General features: G+C 41.3%; 1 protein-coding gene across 1 annotated transcript in view; it reads left to right on the top strand.

Moving 5' to 3' along the window:
* Positions 1–988: 988 nt before the first annotated feature.
* GALNT5 (polypeptide N-acetylgalactosaminyltransferase 5) overlaps positions 989–18,335 on the top strand; it is a 40,133-nt gene continuing 22,786 nt past the window's right edge. The window contains exons 1-2 of the mRNA XM_081143528.1: positions 989–2,943; positions 17,263–17,429. Of these exons, the coding sequence (XP_080999654.1) occupies positions 1,496–2,943; positions 17,263–17,429 (1,615 nt within the window). The 5' untranslated portion in view covers positions 989–1,495. The remainder of the gene's footprint in view (positions 2,944–17,262; positions 17,430–18,335) is intronic.

Raw genomic sequence — 18,335 nt, 5'->3', positions numbered from 1 at the left:
GCCAAATGCTACAGGAGGCAATGCATAAGTATAAATAATTCAGAATCTTTCCTTCTTTCTTTCCCAAGTTTTTGGGAGCCTGAGATCTCAAAGCATGGATACCATTCCCCTTCGAGCACTAGAGTGACAAGCGGTATCGCTGTCTGCAGATCACTCTGAACGACTCGGAGAACAGTGCTCCTGGCAGTGCTCAAATTTTATGGACAATGTTTATGGCAGGTGATGTTAAAATGCAGATTCTGATTCAGTCGTTCTGGGAATGTATAGTTTTTATTAAGTTTTACTCTGTCTGAGAAGGGATTTCACAAAAATTATAGGCAATGTTCAAAAACTAACCAAACAAACAAACAGTGAGACATTTTATTGTAGACCAGTGTTTCTCAACTTTGGCTTTACATTAGAAATACCTGGAAAATTTCTCCATTGTCATCTCCACCCTGTCACCCTATCAATTAATCAGAAATTAGAGGGACTTCTTCAGAGTGACCCTAAGGCAGAGTCTGTGTGGGAACCGCTCTTTGACCCGTCTACCGGTGCCACTCGAAGTCTGGTCCAAGTTTGGTGCAATCAGCAAACAGCTACGGCCTGCGATGAGAAAAGTATCAAATCTGAGAGTATGTTTTTAGAAACTTTTATAGCACTATGACGTTGCCATTATATCTATTCAATCAAACAATAAAAGTAGATGGACTGTTATAAACAGGTGACTTACAAAGAAACATTTTGATAACCCCTCAAGTAAAGCCTAATTACACACCCACCTCCAGTACTGAAGTTATGCTGGGCCCCTTCTTTAAGCCGCTGCCCCTTCACACTGAAACATGAAGGGCAGCGATTACTTGCTCCGGTAGCTCATTGGGAGACCTGGGTACAACAGGGTTAAGGAGCCGGAATGGGGGTAGGTGGGGTTACAAAGCAGGAACACATGCCCTCCAAGTGAGATAGCTCCCTTTCCCTTTAATTACCCTGAAAACATACACACTCTCACATAACACGGAAGGTGAGAGCTGAAGGAAGTTTTCTGGGTAATGGCTTGAAATGTTTTCCTTATGAGAAGTGGTGTTGAGTTACAGCGTGCAGACTGAAAACGGGGAGGAGAGAAGCCACAGCCCCAGCCCGGCCCCCACCTTTTCTTGGGCTTGTAGGAAGGTGGACATGGGCTCCCGGAGACAAGACGAGTGATATGCTGAACTGTCTGGCAGCTGGGATCCACGGCTCCCAGAGTGACCTAAGGACAGTGTTCAGCAGGGCTTAGCCAGGGGCCAGCCCAGCACGCACAGATGCTCCGCTGTGAAATGCCACGCAGGCAGAGACTGACAAGCGGTAGGAGCTGAGCTTTCCCCTTGGACTGCTGTTTCCTGCTGAGTTCAGGGGCGGGGGGGCGCTTTCTGGCAATTCTGCTGCTGCTGCTGCTGCTGCTGCTACTTCAGCTCCCTCTGCACTCAAGGTAAGCAGGCTCAAAGGGAGGGCAGGCTGCAAGGGAAGCCTTTGTACCATGAACAAGATCCGAAAGTTTTTCCGAGGAAGTGGGCGAGTCCTGGCATTTATATTTGCAGCTTCTGTCATCTGGCTGCTCTTTGACATGGCAGCTCTCCGCCTCTCATTCAGTGAGATCAACGCTAGGGTCCTGAAGGAGGACATCGTCAGAAGGGAGAGGATAGCGTTCAGAGTTCAGCCAGACCAGATGAAGATCCTTTACAGCAGCATAAAAGAGGTGAAGCCCCCACTAAGGGGCCACGGCAAGGGCATATGGGGCAGAGAGAACTTGAGAAAGGCTGAGGAACGTGTGCTCAAGGTTGAAGATGATTTGGACCAAACCCAGAGGGAAAGAAATATGCAGAAAGGGCCAGGACGTGCCAAAATTGCACCTTTGTGGCACCCTGCACATCTGCAGACCCTCCCGGCGGCTTTTACCAAGCCGAGGACAGAGGAACATGACATCAAACCTAAAGCCTACTCTCACTCTGTGACCCCAAAGCACACGACAGCTCAGGGGGCCTGGAAAACCACATTCATGGCAGCAAGAGGAACTTCATTGCCCATAATATCTGTACACACAGGACCTGTTGGTATAAACCAGGAGGCCCAGAAGACACATAGTCACAGCAGTGACACATCGAAACAAGCAGCTGAAAGGAACCTGAATGTGACCATCAGGCTTAATAGTGACAGATCAAAGCAGCAATCACAGGCAGCAGCAAATGAGAGGACACTCCCTGCCAGCCCACCAGTGCCAAAACCTAGGGAAGCCTTAAATAAATTTGAGTCCCAGAGCAAAGAACTAAACGCATATAAACACAAAGCCAAAGAGAACCCGCCCTTTCCCAAGTTCATTGCCAACTCAGATAGCTTAAAGAAACAATCTATTAATGAGACACAGCTGGGAGGCTTGCCAAAAGATGATGGAGCCAAAGTGGCTGGTGGGAAGAAACTCAATTTCTCTGAAAGCCATGTTGTGATGCTAACCAAGGAAGAGGGCCTAAAGACAAACACCAAACGGGTCCCTAATCCTAAACCCAAAACTATATTTCCTTTAGTATTGGGTGAGAGCCAAGGGAAACGCATTTCCAGGAATAGAAGTGAGGCATCTTTCTCTCCACTTGCCCCGCAGAGAGCAACAATGTCTCAAACCAGTTTAGCCTTAGCTGGGGGGCTAAAGCCAGCAAGAATCAGCTTCACTGCCAAGGCCCAGCATGAAGAACTCAGCCAAAGGCGCACAAAAGCCCTTTCACCTGAAGACCGTGAAATGCACCAGGTATTAAGCATCGATATGACACTTTCTCCAAGGGACCCCAAAGCTCCAGGACAGTTTGGACGTCCTGTGGTTGTTCCCCAGGGAAAAGAGAAGGAGGCAGAAAGAAGATGGAAAGAAGGAAACTTCAATGTCTACCTCAGCGATTTGATCCCAGTGGACAGAGCCATTGAAGACACAAGACCCGTTGGGTAAGATCCATTTCTCTTCTCTTCCCTCCACACCAAGTAGTTTGGCTCTGATGTAGAGAAGATTTATTTCTAGATAATTTTGTATGATTTTTTGGTCACCTAGAGAACTAAAGCAATATAAATCATTAACACAGTCCAAATAGTCTATCACCCACAAAAAGAAATGTTCCAATATCAGCATGCCCACTGTGTTCTCTTTCTAGTCCCATTTCTCTGAGACTTTGGCCCTCGCCCCTATTAGCTTATGTTTCATTTCCTTTCCTCTATTGAAAACATAAAAATGATTAGATGAACTCAATTCCTAATAAGGTATGTCTGAATGATAGAGCTTAAATTGTCATTCCATTAGGAAAAGTGACAGTGAAGTGAATTCCCAATTTCGAAACTTTGCATTGCTAGCAGGTTTGTCAGGAATATATTTGGGAATCGAGCACAGAGAAGGAACCTTCTAAGCCTCCCTAAAATCATATCTTAACCGGCAAAATTCTGCCTACTCATGAGTAATGATCACCATAATAGCAAGTGAAAAGTGACTTTTCTTCCTAAAGTTTAAGATCTTTTGTAGGTGGGGATGGTAGACATTTCAGTTCAGTTATACAGGAACATCAATGTTGGAAAAAGTCAATCAGCCAATAGCTAGCAAAAACCTGTATAAGAGTATAATAACCGCTTATATTTCTAGAGTGGCAACATTTACAAAGAGCCTGCATACACATCAAATGAACTCCATAAGAGCCCTAGAAAAGAGGCTGCAGATATTATGGGTTCAAATCAGAAGTTATATCACTTTCCCAAACTAGCATAGCTCTAAGGCTTCCCAAAGCGCTTTCATGAACCAGTGCTTCAAGGAATGAAATTCCTGTGATTACATCAGCCCAAAGTGGGTCAAGTCACAAGGATATGCTCTGATTCAAATACAGTTGGGCTCCCACCTCTTTTTAACCTCCTCATAGATTAGGGTACTTTGTAGCCCTATATTCACTAATGATTAATATCAAAGCTCCATGTATGCCTTGATATTCAGGTCCCTGAGCCAAACAATGTTTGCCTGGAATTTGGAGTTAGGGAATGTCAAGATTTACGCTTAGCACATGTGGTATGTAAACAAGGGCTTTGTTTGGCCTCTGTAGAAAACTCTTTTTTGTGATCTAGGTAGTCAGTGTTAGTAGGAGGAAGGCAGATATAAATGAGCCTGTGTTCATATTAGAAAGAGGAGCCTCTTCACTGCGATATCAGCTACAAGGAGGTCATTTTCCACTCTCTTAGCCTTGGCAAATGACTGTCAGACTTGAACTAATTGCCTGCTTACCCCAACCACTGTGCCACTCATGTTCCTCACTCTGGTGAAACTCACTAACCTTGAGGAGAGCACAAATATACCCAAAATCAAGATGAAGAAACTGAGGGCCTGGAAAGGTAAATTGTCAGTGGTAATGGAGCTGATAATTACAGGGAAATGATTAAAGTCCATGCTCAAAATTATGCAGTATGTTTATCTCCCATCTCTTGCTGATTACACGCCCTCCCCCCCCAAAAGGGTCTTAGAAATTATGTTGGAGCAGCTCTGATCTGAAATTCTGTATTTACAAATCATGTGTATTTAACATGATTTATATAGGTATATGCCAGCTTTGTACACAGAATGGAAGGGAATGAAGCGGTAGTTAAAGTAGCTCCATTTCAGCATCCCTTTAGTAGCCCACAGATTGCTATGGATCCTGGGGAAGAGTCAGACATGCACAGAAGCCCGGGCTGCAGTTCCAAACCAGAGAAAGGGCAATTGTGTGAGGGCCAAAAGCAAGTAATAATGATGCTATTATGTATGTGATTTACTGAAGGCTTGCTGACTCCCAGCACTTGTTAGTTTCTGAAATTTGGTCCATGGAGGTTAAGGATTGCAGCCCAGGAAAGTTACTTTCACAGTCATGCTCTGTCTTACGGGGGAGGCTGTCCAGACTCTAGGAGAAACCGACACGTGTGCTTGAGAGGATGAGTCAGACAGCATATGGCCGGGCCCCTCCCTCTCATCACACAACCCACCTTGGCCAAACACACCCATTCTCCGCAAGCTGCCTACCTGATGCCACTCCACCAACAGGATGGAGGGGACAGTTTAGCCACCAGGGATCCTATTTACGGAACCCCCTGAAGTATTGACAACCTTTACGTACCATTCTTCCTTGAAAGAGAACAAATCTTTTTTTTTCTTCTTTTACTCAAACACGCTGACTACAAATATGTGCAAAATATGTATTCATATGGATAAAGGTTGGAAGAAAATACAAATGAAAAATATTTTATTCATCGAGTTGGCAGGAATTGGAGTGAAGCTTTCTTACTTTGATTTTATTTATTTTCAGTCTTGTTCATAAAGCATATGAGACGGCTTATAAAAATAAACATTAAGATTTTTTTAAAGATAATAAAATTTAAAAGTAGGCATAAGAGAAAAAGTGTTATAGAACATAATACAAAGTGTGTGTGTGTGTGTCTGTGTCTGTGTCTGTGTGTGTGTGTGAGAAAGAGAGAGAGAGAGGGGAAGGCTGGTCCTAAAATTAGCTACTGTAGCAGCCCACTGAAATCTTTACATCTTAAGAGCTCTGGAGAATCTCTCCCTTACTGTCCTTGACATTTCCCCCCAAATCCACCATTACGGATTGAATAACACCGTTACTGGCATATCATAACTACCAAGTGAATATAGATTGGAAAAAAAAAAGGTTAAAAACGATAGACTTGTTAGATTTATTTAAATTCGATCCCCTTCAATAAAGATAATAATAACTAGTTACTAGTTCATAGTATCTTCTTAAGGATGATTTGATGGATATGCCAGGAGGAGGTTGACATTGAGGAGAGGAGAAAAGCAGGACCTCACCTGCTCTAGTTCTAAAATCAGACTCTCTTTTCCAAACCTGCTTTTCCCTCCTTTTCTCTTGAGTCCCTAAAAAACATCTCTAAGATGTTAGGATGTAATCATGGCCTTTTCCAAAACCACAGGAACTCCTTTCTGTTATCAGCATTTTCCTCACTGTCTTTTTCAGTGCCACCCATGTGTCTGCCCTTTGCAGTGTAGCTATAGATGTCTGGCCGTGATATTCTCTCCAATATGGGCCCTCAGCATGAGGAAACTTAAGTCTCATCACCCTTTCCTACATATTATGCTCATTCCCATCCACTGATGTTTTTATTAGCTAGTCCCTCCCCACAGCCTCCCACCATTTTCCCTCAGACATCTTAATTGACACTGCTCAAAATCCAGCCGTAGCTCACCTGCACCTGGACCACGATGTGACTGTGACCTCTACGTTCCAATGACCCTTCATGTTCTCGTGGTTACTGAAACACTCCCTGTTATATGCTCTCCACTAACTAGAACCTTGAGAATCTATTTCTCCTACTCAGTGAAATTATAAGCTTCTGAGAAAAACTCTGTCTTTTACTTTCTTTTGTACTCCCTAGTACTGAGCACAGTATTGTGCACTCAGAATATACAAGTTTACACAATATGGCTTTAAAATATATGTTTCTCTAAAATGATTTTTTAAAGTTGATATTCTTTTTAAAAAGTAAATGAGAGGTGACTATTCAAATGAAACTTGCAATGAGTCCTTTTATAAATTAATAATGACTATAATTTTTCATTTTGAATATAGGGAATATATCAGTATCTGCGTAAAGGTAAAAACAACCTGTTCTAACATTATGATATACCCATTAATTCACGTTTATTCTTTAGTGCATATTTTCATTATTGTTTTGGTTTTTAATTTTAATATTTTGACTGTCAAGGGAGGAAAATCTTGTCTTAAAAGGATCTTTTATGTCAGTAAGTAAAATACAATTTCACTTTTTCCTATAAGGTATGTTTAAAATAAAATGCTTTTTGACAGTCATTTTGGAGTTCCAGATTGAATAATTTCTTTATAAAAAGCTAATCCTTATAGTTTTTTTAAATTTTTTAATTTTATTTTTGTTTAAAATATTACAGATGTCCCTTTCTCTCCCCAATGACCCATTCTTGCTGTTAATTATTAAAGTTGGTTTCAGTCCGTGATAACCCGTACGCCATACAAGTGTTGTTGCAGGGCATTTCTACTCAAAGACGTCTGTCTCTGGGCCTGCAGCTATAGTTAAGGTGAAACTCCAAAACTGAACTCTTTTTAGGATTTCCTAAATCTGTATTTAGAGAAAAATGACTCAAAAAGGTTTTTGCTGCCAGCATTTAGTTTCTCAAGCACACTAAGAATTACAGCACGCTCCTCCACTCCTGCCCTGTAGTCATGACTTGCCTGAATTGCTTCATTCAATTCTTGCTCTTCCTGCAGAACGCTGGCAAGCCCCTTGCTAAAATGTTTCAAATTGGTCTCCATTCCCTCAGCCCACGGCTGGGACTTTCAACCAATAATTTGATTCCTTCCTACACAGCTAAAGAGAGTTTTCTTTTGGCGCATGTGAACAGCAAAAGATAGCATGCATTTGCCACAAACCAGTCTAAATTACTGAGGGGAAGGAAAGATCTTTCTAGAACCTTACTTTCCATCCCTCCCCTCCCTTTCCAACCCTGGTGAGGTTAAAACCCATAACTAATGAATTACTGGAGGAGGAGTGAAAGCAGCTAGGAGAGAGAAAACAGACTGACCACATATCATTCTAAACTGCCGGCTCCTAAAATGTATCAGACTTGGAGAAAAGAGAAACTTTAAAGTTAAATGAAGTTCAAAATTTTTAATTTTTATATGGGATGCATACTGCTTTTGTGACTAGTAGTGACTGGAAAAAATTGTCTAAAATTGACTGGGAACACTATGAGACCTCCCTGAAAAACCAAACAGGGGCAAGGGGGAGAAATCTCACAGGATGAATTTAAAAGGTTCTTCTGCTTTCACCCTTATGGGTCAACAGAATGCAATGGTGCTTCGGAAGTGTGTGTGTGTGTGTGTGTGTGTGTGTGTGTGTGCGCGTGTGTGCGTGTGTGCATGCATGCTCACGCGTACCTGTCATATTTGTGCTTGCGTGCATTACAGCATAGTGCACTATTTCACTGAAAAGTCGTGTTGGAGAGCAGGAAATAAAAAGCAGAATTGTTTAAAAGGCATAAGCTAGAACGTAACCTTAACAAACGTTAAATATGGCTGAAAGATGATTACAGAGCCTTTTGATACTTTTATCTACCACACTTTCCTGGTAACTAGGGGAATAATAAGGAGAAGGGTGACCAGGGGAGAACATAAAACACATCTCTGCTACCAATTCAAAGAGAAGAAAACAGTTGAACGGTGTCTAAGTCATGTAAAACTGAGCAATGTTAAATCAAATCCATGACTTTTTCTCCTAAATGCTGCCAAAGAACAAGAAATACATCTGGGAGTGAGTAAATCAGTAAATGTGGGAATTCAAACCTGTTTACACTTCTTTTTTTACACATCTAATCCAGGGCCCAGCTTAATCCCAATTTAACCAGAGGCCTAATTTTATCAACTTCTTGCCATAATATTGCCCTGGGTACTCTTGTGCCAGAAAGTAACTTCCCATCGGCTGTTCTGGATGAGCCATTCAGAGCAGGAGCCTCTCAAGGAGAAAACATTTTTTGCTTAAAGGTCAGAAAATTTGGGGTAAATAGCAATGTTTAGAAGTTCTGTTTTGTTGTTTGCTTTGAACATGAAAGGAGCTTTGTAGAGTCCCCTCTATGAAAACAAAACAAACAAAAAACTCATAGACACAGAGAACAGTATGGTGATTACCAGAGGGAGAGTAGGGAGGGGGGAGGGGGGAGAGGGAAAAGGGGAGATAAACGGTGATGGAAGGAGACTTGACTTGGGGTGGTGAGCACACAGTTCAGTGGACAGATGATGTGTTATAGAATAGCACACCTGAAACCTATGTACTTTTACTAACCAATGTCACCCCAATAAATTCAATAAATAAATAGAGTCTATATTATTCCAAACTATATCATCTTCTAATTTGGCCCTGCTTCTAAATTGCTGGTATACGGACATGTGTGAGAAGCAGCAATGCTGAGAAACTTAGTATTTACAAGGGCTTTACGACTTGCCTTCTCATTCGATCCTTGCAACCACTCCTCAAGGCAGGTGCTGTCATTCCCCCGGCTTCGTCTATAGAGAAACTGAGCCTTGACGAGGAAGCTGAGCTTTCAGACTTCAGCACATAACTCAGACGGCGGCAGTCCATTTCATTCCTTGGGCTGTTTGCTCCCTGACTATCACAAGCTGGGCACACCATGCCAGGCAGCGGGCACAGTTCATCCTTCACGTCATCTCATTTGATCCTGACAACAGCCTGCCATATGGATAAGGTGTTGCCCTCCTTATTATCAGATGAGGGAAAACACCCAGGGAAAGGTAACTTGCCCAAGGGCCCACAGCTCACAAATGGGAAGACCCAACCCTTGGTCTTCTGATGCTTCCTCACACAGTATTAATTCTACTTACACCAGCTGGTTCTCTCCCAGACCCCAGGCACTCTTTCCCGTAGTGACCATCATCACCTCCACCTCACCTAGGTTTGCCAAGGCTCTCTAAATAAGGGGAATCTCTCCCTTGCTGAGCTTCACTCCCCCCCAAAAAGAGCTTATTTATGTTCCAGGCAGTGGTGTATGTGATTGTGTGTGTGTGGGGGGGGGGTGCACGTGTGCACACGTGCAGATTTTTATGTGTATATGTTTTTATTTTAATCAGTCCTCACAGTGGCACTATAAGTGACATACTGCCTCTCATATGGTTTACAGAGGAGAGGGGTGAGGTTCTAAAAGCAAATGACCCATCTGCGATCCCAGAAAGCCAATAGAAGATTTGGGATTCAAAAGATTTCCTGACTTCTAATTCTAGTGTTTTTTCCCAGGATACAGATCCCCTCCCTTTGTTACCTTATAATCATATGACATTGGCAGAAATTAAAATATTTCTTTTCCTTATACACAGGGCAGAGGTGTGTGAGGAGAATTACTTTTGCATGTTAGGTACCGCATCAGAGAGAAAGTTTACAGGAAATCGTTTTCTATATAGCACTAAGCAAAGGTGATTCTTTAAAACTGCCCCCAACAACCACAGCTCAGCAGTGAACGGATATTCTGGGCTCCTGCTATGCACTCTAAACCTCATGGTCCTGCTTCTAAGGCATGGAGCACAGCATTATGCAGAAGCAGAGGGGTGGGGAAAAGAGGTAAAAACAGTGACCCATTGAGAAAGTGTGGGAATTATGACATGGGGTGAAACCATAGAAATAAGGAGAGTCCACATACTCAAAGCCTCAAGGTTCTTCTTAAGGCCAGTGGAAAACATTGAAAAACTTAATGCCATAGAGAGAACAATTTAATTTACCTTTTCTCAGAGGTCCTATGATCCAGAGGGAAGTGAAGCCCTTATGGCTAAAGCTGCATAGAGAATCACGAATGTTAATACTAGATGAAGCTTCAAAAGCAGTATAATCCAGTCCCTTCTGTTACAAAGAAGTCTGAGGAAAGAAGTGACTCGTCCAAGGTCATACACTGTGGGAGACAGAACTGCCCCTGAGGTGCCCTAACCTCCACCCAGATCTATTTCTGCCACATCACACCACGTCCTGCTCTCCTCCCTCCCTCCCTCCCTCCCTCCCTCCCTCCCTCCCTCCCTCCCTCCCTCCCTCCCTCCCTCCCACTTTCACCCTGACAGCTGCCTGCTCAAAATAGCCTATTGTTAAAGCGATGAATGTTGAGGCGGTTGTTTATGTGTCTAAGCGTGAGTCCAGTAGCTTTGACATTCAGTTACCCCAGGAACCACGGCTTCAGCGGGCTAAGGCCTTTGGAGTACAGGTGGTGAGTGTGACTGAAATCTTATAAATTAGTAGTCAGGCCACTCTGGCTGGTTGTCAAGAGTTGTCTACTCTAGAAATAACAAAACATAAAAGTAAAAATTTTATATAACTATACTTTCTTATCGGTAAGAGGAAAAGAAGCCCCAATAATTCTGAGGTCTTGGAGAAAATAATATAATTCCAGACAAAGCTCTTTAGCTAGATGCTCGATTCTCCCGATCATCCTGAAGATACCAGAGCTTGGGGAGTGAGCCTCCAAGGCTCACAGCGAGGCAGTAGTTGAATTGCAAATAGAAGCTGAGAAAACATTCTCCTCGACCTTCTGTTCCGACCGGAGAGGACTGAGACTTGCCCTACAATAGTGCACTTTGACTGTCTTGGAATAAAATGAAAAATTCATAGATGGTAGAGAATGTTATCATTCCCTCTATCTTCTCATTTGAAACCTTCTTTATTTGATGGGCTACATTCAAATCAAGTTAGTGGCTGAGGATTCAGCACACACAAGCCAAGAAGGTGAAAAATATCACTTTCCGAGTCTCTTGATAAAGGATGAGTCCTTGATAAACTTGGATTAAGGGACTGCCTGGGAAAAGGGCAGTGCCCCAGTCAAAATGTGTGTATTTGCATTGTGGATAATCATAGGTCCTCACACGGGTTTTTACAATGGGGCTTAGAAAGTATTTTCATACCCATTATCTCATCAGATCTTCACAGAGGTTCTGTGATGAAGGCATTGTAATCTCATCCTAAAAGTGAGGAAACTGAGCTCTAGCCAGTATGGCTCAGTGGTTAGAGTGTCGTCCTGTGGACTGAAGGGTTCCGGATTCGATTCTGACCAAGGGCACGCACCTCAGTTGCAGGCTTGATCCCCAGCCCTGGTCAGGGGCATGTGCGGGAGACAATCAATGTGTCTCTCTCACATCGATGTTTCTATCTCTCTCTCCTTTGCACTCTCTCTGAAAAAATATCCTTGGGTGAAGATTAAGGAAAAACAAAAATGAGGAAACTGAGGTTCCAGAAAAATTATGGGATTAGTCCAGGGTCATGCAAACCATAAGTATCAGAAAGAACTAAAACTCAGTCCTTCATCATCTTCCTCAAGTCAGGGGGTCTTTCTGTCCCACCATAGTAGCATTTTAACTTTGTGCAGGACAGTGAGTCCCCCCATTAGAGTCCCCATTTGTTTTTAGTCATTGGATTGTCTACAGTAATCTAAGTCCAAGCTTCCCCCAAACAAAAGAGATTGAATTAACTTTTAAGGATAGCATGGGGACTGCAGACTCTAAATAGCTAATTTTTTAAATGAATGGGCATATTGAATAAAAATATGATTTCTTATTCTCAAAAAAAAAGATTACCAACACAGAAATATCATACATTGCAATTAGACTTTACTTTAGCTGTGACTCCTCAGCCAGTATAGCAGAAAGCAAAGTTCCAATAGGCAAATAGGAAGAAAGGAAATTTACTTTAGTTGGGTCCATATAGGATAACTTGAAACAGACTTTACAACCTATGAAAACTAGATGATTGTCAGTATGTAAAAATGGTGAAAGAACTAATAATGCTGAAAACTCTTCTGGTCTGACCCACAGCACTGTTGTACAAAACAGCATGCTGATTTTGCTAGACACCTGAGAACATGTTTAACCTGTTTGGTAATGCAGGAAACCAGGTACCTATAAATGTTAGCATGGCCTAACATCTCAGCCACCTGAGCCAAGGCACACTCTGAAACTCTGTGTTTGAAATCTCTCACATCTCCTTCTGTGCCTCACTTCCCCATTCTTTAAAGCTTCCCCCTTTTCCAGGCACCAATATGATCTGTACAATACAGTCCTCCACAGGCTCTTCTTCCATGTGATCCCTTAAATACATCTAGAATATGTCTGTCAATAATTAACAGAGGTACTATTTATTTCCTGGGATATTAGTATCTAGTGGAATCTTTCATAATCTATCCATATGGTTTTCATAGTGAAATTAAAGCCCTATGACATCCTGCAGTAAATGGAGGATCAGATATGTGGTGAGTGGAGGTGCCTTCCCCAAATCTCTCAAATCTCTGAGAGCGTTTTCTGCCTCCAATTTCAGACTGGCTAGTATCATCACCTTCTTAGAACTTCCTCCTAAAGAGACCAGAAATCTGCTAATTTATAGTATAAGAAGTTTCATCTGCATTAGCGTTCTTGGTTAACTCTTCCCAATGTAACCAGATGCTCCTACAGTCAACCAAATTTCAGCCAGAAAGCAGCTCTCAGGACTTCACAGCTAGGCTTGTTTGTTCAGATGGCTCATGCAGACTTTGTGCAGTGGACCCTTCCTTTTTAGAACTGATTTATTTTTTCAGCACCGAAGGTTGTAAAGACTATATAAGTGTGAAATGTGTATTTCCCGTTCATTGACATTATAATGTTAAAAAGGTCATAGGAAGTCACTGATTCCTCTTCTACCCTCTCTTTCATTTTCTACTCCTCTTAGCTTTCCTTCCTCTTCCCCAAACTAAAGCCAGAGAAGAAACATTTAACGATTCTACATCAGTACTCTCAAAATCCCCTGCTACTTTTCTTCCCACCTCATTTGCTCTGATGACCCTTAAACTTGGACTGATCCAACAATCTACCTTATCTCTTCCTACACCTAGGCTGCCAGACACTGGTAGAGCAAACCACACTTGTATTTTGACTAAAATTTGGGGATATCCAAATTCAGGGTAGTGCTCAATGCCCCTTAGAATTATTTCTGTGTGTGTGGGGGGGGGGGGGGTGTAGTTAGCCAGCACTGTCTCCCATTGTTCATTGTCTATTCCAAATATTCTCTATTCTCCTCAAGTTTCTACCTTATTTATATTAGCAAATAACCTTTCCTCCACTATGAACTCCAAATTCTTTTAACTTCTCATCCCAAACACATAAAATTATCAGTATATGCTACCACCTTTTATTCTTTCTATCTCAAAGGGAATATCTTTTTCTGCCATTTAAACTTGTGATTTAAGCTCCATTCCAACTCTATTCATTCAACCACCCATTCAATCCATAATTATTAAATAATTATTATGTGCAACTATGCTAGAAGCTTATGGTACTGTACTAAGCAAGGAAGATTTCCCCTGCCCTTAGGAATTTCTAGATTCAGAAGATAAAGGAAAAGTCAATAAATTAATGCTCCTACAAAAATACCAATGACTGTAAGAGAGAATAAAAGGAGGGTAGTTAAATTTTGATTGAATAGTCAGAGAAGGCTTCTCTGTGGAAGCAATATTTCAGCTAAGACCTAAATGTAGAGAAGCCAACCATGAAGGCATAGGGAGGGTGGAAGTCATATTAGACTTTAAAGAAACAAAGCTGAAAGAGTTTAACATCATTTAAGGAATTAAAAGAAGGCCTAAGTGGCAGTGGGAGTGTGTGATATGATAGTAGAATAACCCACAAACAGTTGGAGAGATGGCCAAAGGTCATACAATACTGGGTCCTTTAGGCTATGGTAAAAATTTTGGAATTTTTTTTTTACTTTGTCCCACAGGAATCACTGAAGGATTTTAAACAGGAGAGAAGTGTGGATGTGGTGAAGAGTGGAAACAGAGAGTTTAGTTAGGAGGCTTCAGCAATAATCCTGGAGGAAAATTATGGAAGCTCAAGAAGAAGGGGTGGTAACAGAGGAGGTGTAAAGTTGGAGCTGAGATATATTTTGGTAATACAACAGGCAGAGGTTAATGAGAGATTGGTTTTACTAACAGGAAGAGAGTGAATCTAGGAAAATATACATAAAGGTAGGTGGTGATGTCATTAATTAAGAGAGAAAATGCAGAGGAACTGGTTGGATAAAGTAGTGAAATAAAGATCTCTTCACAAACTTATGTGTAAGATGCCTATGAGACATTCAGAGGTGAGGTTAAGTAATTGGTTGGATATATAAGTCTGGAATTTAGAGGTGAAATCTGGCCAGAATATAAATTTGGAAGATAATATTTAAAGCTGTGGAAATGGATGAGATCATACAGTGGCATTGAAACAAAAACCAGGACCCACCACTGAGAATCTTCTGTTTAGAGAGTAAGAAGAGGGAAAAGCCAGTGAGTGATGGGTGAAAACCAGGAGAGTATAGTGTTCATGGGACAGAAAAAAAGAAAAAAGAAAGTGATCCAAGGAGGCAAGACTTGTCAATTGTGTCAGCTGCCACTGTAAGGCTGATTAATGCAAGGAGAGAGACCTTGCCAATAATCACATAAATCACTGATTCTTTCAACTATCAACTCTATTTGTGCATTCCCTGAAGCCAATAAATATGATTCTTCTTCTTCCTACTGAAGAAAGGGAGAGGGGCCTGGCTCAGGGGTTGAACAACGACCTAGGATCCAGGAGATCTCGATTTGATTCTCCGTCAGGGCACATGCCTGGGTTGCAGGCTTGATCCCCTGTTGGGGGCCTGCAGGAGGCAGCCGATCAATGACTCTCTCATCATTGATCTTTCTTTCTCTCTCTCTCTCCCTCTCCCTTCCTCTTTCTGAAATCAATAAAGATATATTTTTAAAAACAAAAGGAAAGGAAGAGGGAACAGGGTGACAATTTTCCCTGCATCCCACCTAGCTATCCTATCTCTTTTCTTTCTAGGTTTCCTCCCAAAATAGTCTATAAAGTAGTCTACACTCCCTCATCAAACTTTTACTCTAAAGTCATTGTATTCTAGCCCTACCCATTCCCTCCTTGGGGAACTTTAGTTCTATTACCTCTGGTCTTTGATGGTCACCACCAGAGATTCTGAGAATTGGACTCTCACATTAGAGATATTTTGCTTTCTGAAAATAAATTCAGAGTTTATTATTGTTATTTTTTAAACATATTTTTATTGATTTCAGAGAGAGAGGAAGGGGGAAAGGGAGGGATAGAAACATCATTGATGAAAGAGTCATTGATTGACTGTGCCCTGCAAGCAAGATCGAGCCCGCAACCCCAGCACAGGCCCTGTCTGGGAATCGAACCGTGATCTCATGGATCATAGGTCGATGCTCAGCCACTGATTGAATTTAACTATGGACCAACTTTACAGTGCTATGCAAATGTGATTTTACTATGATTTTTATTCATACCTGTTTCTTATTTATGAACTAAACAAAGTGCTTGTTTATAATAAGTTTGTTAGGTAACAAACTATGTTATCTGGCAGAAGGGCCTGCTTCCCACAAAATGCCAAATTACTGCCAGCTGCTTTTACTCTTGTATTGTTAAGACTTCCTGAATGTTTATTTCTGGAGCAAGATTTGACCCAGACTTTGAGTCCCAACTCTACCATTTACAAACAGTATAATCATGGTCTAGTCTCCCCATGACTTCAATTATTCACCTATAAAAAGAGAAAGATATGCTGTTGGTTTGAAGTTAAAACTGAAATAATGCAGAGGGCCTATAGTATTTACTTATGATCACTATAATTTAATTATTGCATTGCTAACAGTTGTGTTAAAGGATGGCAAATACTCTTTGTGAGGTTCCACTGGGCACCATCCCGTGAATAGCAACACATGCAGGAGATGGAAAAAATGCCAAAAGTGAGTCGGTATGTAGTGCAAGGCATGGAAAAAAAAAACAAGACAAATTACAACCCACCTGAATACCAACTCCCACTGTAGCCTTCTTCTCATTTTTATGCCAGCAAAATGATTTTAACTTTCAACTGTGGCTAATCTTTAGCAGAGAGTCTCAGCAAGAAACCCCCAAATAAACAGAGAAGATGAAGAGTTTAATTAGTATATATATATCATTATACATAACATGATATATATATAATTTGGTGTATATATATATTTGGTATTAATATGTTTAAGTGCAGAGTGGAAGAAAGATATTTCCTTTGGCACTTGGCAGAAGGCCAGTTGGAAGGACAATCATAAACTACTTGGTAGCATTATATAATTCTGAATGTTCGCTTGTGTTACATAATCTAATTAGGATAACAGTAGCTCCCATTTGGTGAATTTCTGTGCCAAAAACTGTGCTAGGCATTTTATGTACATTCTCATTTGGCTGTAAAACTTGCTTCAATAAGAACCATGGCCTCATCTTACAGATGAGGAAACTGAGGCATGGAGAGATTAAGGTATCAATGAATAAGGATCTTAGAAATATTTGTGGTGGGACTCAAAATAGTGTCTAACCATCTGCAAAGCCCACATCCTTCCCCCTACAGCGTGATCCTCCACAGGAAGTTCTCATGTATCGAATTGTTAGCCCATTTTTAGCAACTCCTGTTACTGGCTATTCTTCCTTTGCTCTTTTATACCCCTCCTCAAGAAAAAGCACACAATAGAATCCTCTTTGATTTATAGATAGATGGATGGATAGATAGATATGTACATATACACACAATCCCACTCATACATACATGATAGATAGATGATAGATAGATACGTGTATATATACACAATCGCACTCTATAACTTTTAAAACCATCCTGTGGATCTTGTTAGCACATCGCTTGTGCTCTGCTTGTGTTCTGGCCCAGGTGTGCAAAGCAGCTAGTTCACAATAACCTCCCAACAACCAGTATCATCATGTGCTTTGTGGATGAAGTGTGGTCCACTCTGCTGAGGTCTGTTCATAGTGTCCTCAATCGCTCTCCTCCGCATCTCATCAAGGAGATTCTGCTGGTGGATGACTTTAGCACCAAAGGTAAGAAAACCAATCCTGAAAAATGAAAGTTTGCTATAAAACAATTGAAGTTTGGCTCGATGGCAAAATTACAGGGCAATTTGATAAAAGATACGCATTTTATAAATGCCAAATCATTGCTTCTAACTACCATCCAGGGCCCTGTTCAGTTAGCCTCCTCAAACTGCCTTTCAGCTAGACTTCTCTGACATGGAGGAATGATTTTTTAGCTACAGCTCCTAGGAAATGGACACTTTGAAGTTCTAGAAACCAGAAGTTCTGTACAATTGCACAAACACCTTTTTATGGGATCCAATAAGCAAATACCCCACAATTAATGGGGTGCCTTTCCTATAACTAAAGTTAGTTAGACTATGGAAAACAAGGAAATAGAAGGCCTATGGCTTCTTCCTCAAGAGCAAAAATATATTATGTTTTCAGTTAACTATTAAAAAGACAAACTGCCAATGGGACCAGAGAGATGAAGTTCTAACAGAGTTCAAAAGCAGAATCCACCATGATAGGGCTTTACATTTATTTTGTTTATTACAGAGAAGAATCTCTCTCTTTGGATTGTCAAATAATTTGTGTATGTAACTGGTCCCATAACTATCAGAGGTCCCATGACTGTCAAGTTATGAATTCCCCAAATTCCAAAAAATTTTAGAAAATAGCAAAGAGATGGCAAACCTTAATGGAACAGCTTAGACTTAATCAAGACCACAGTGACAGCCAGTTTTCTCAGCCTCAGAGTTCTGACCGGAATCACATGGAGCTCCAGGAGCAGTGAGATGCCTAAGGAAACTAATCGGAAACTTTAAGAAAGCATAAACAGAAATAGTATGTAGTTACTAAGCAGATAATAGTAGAAGTGGCATATCTAGATATTGTGGGACCTGAAGCTTCCATGGAGTCTCTCTGAGAAAA

Source organism: Miniopterus schreibersii, assembly GCF_964146895.1.
Source record: "Miniopterus schreibersii genome assembly, chromosome: 7".
In the NCBI taxonomy this organism is placed as follows: Eukaryota; Metazoa; Chordata; class Mammalia; order Chiroptera; family Miniopteridae; genus Miniopterus; species Miniopterus schreibersii.
Note: the sequence above shows the minus strand (reverse complement) of the source record. Positions and strands in the feature narration are given on the sequence as shown.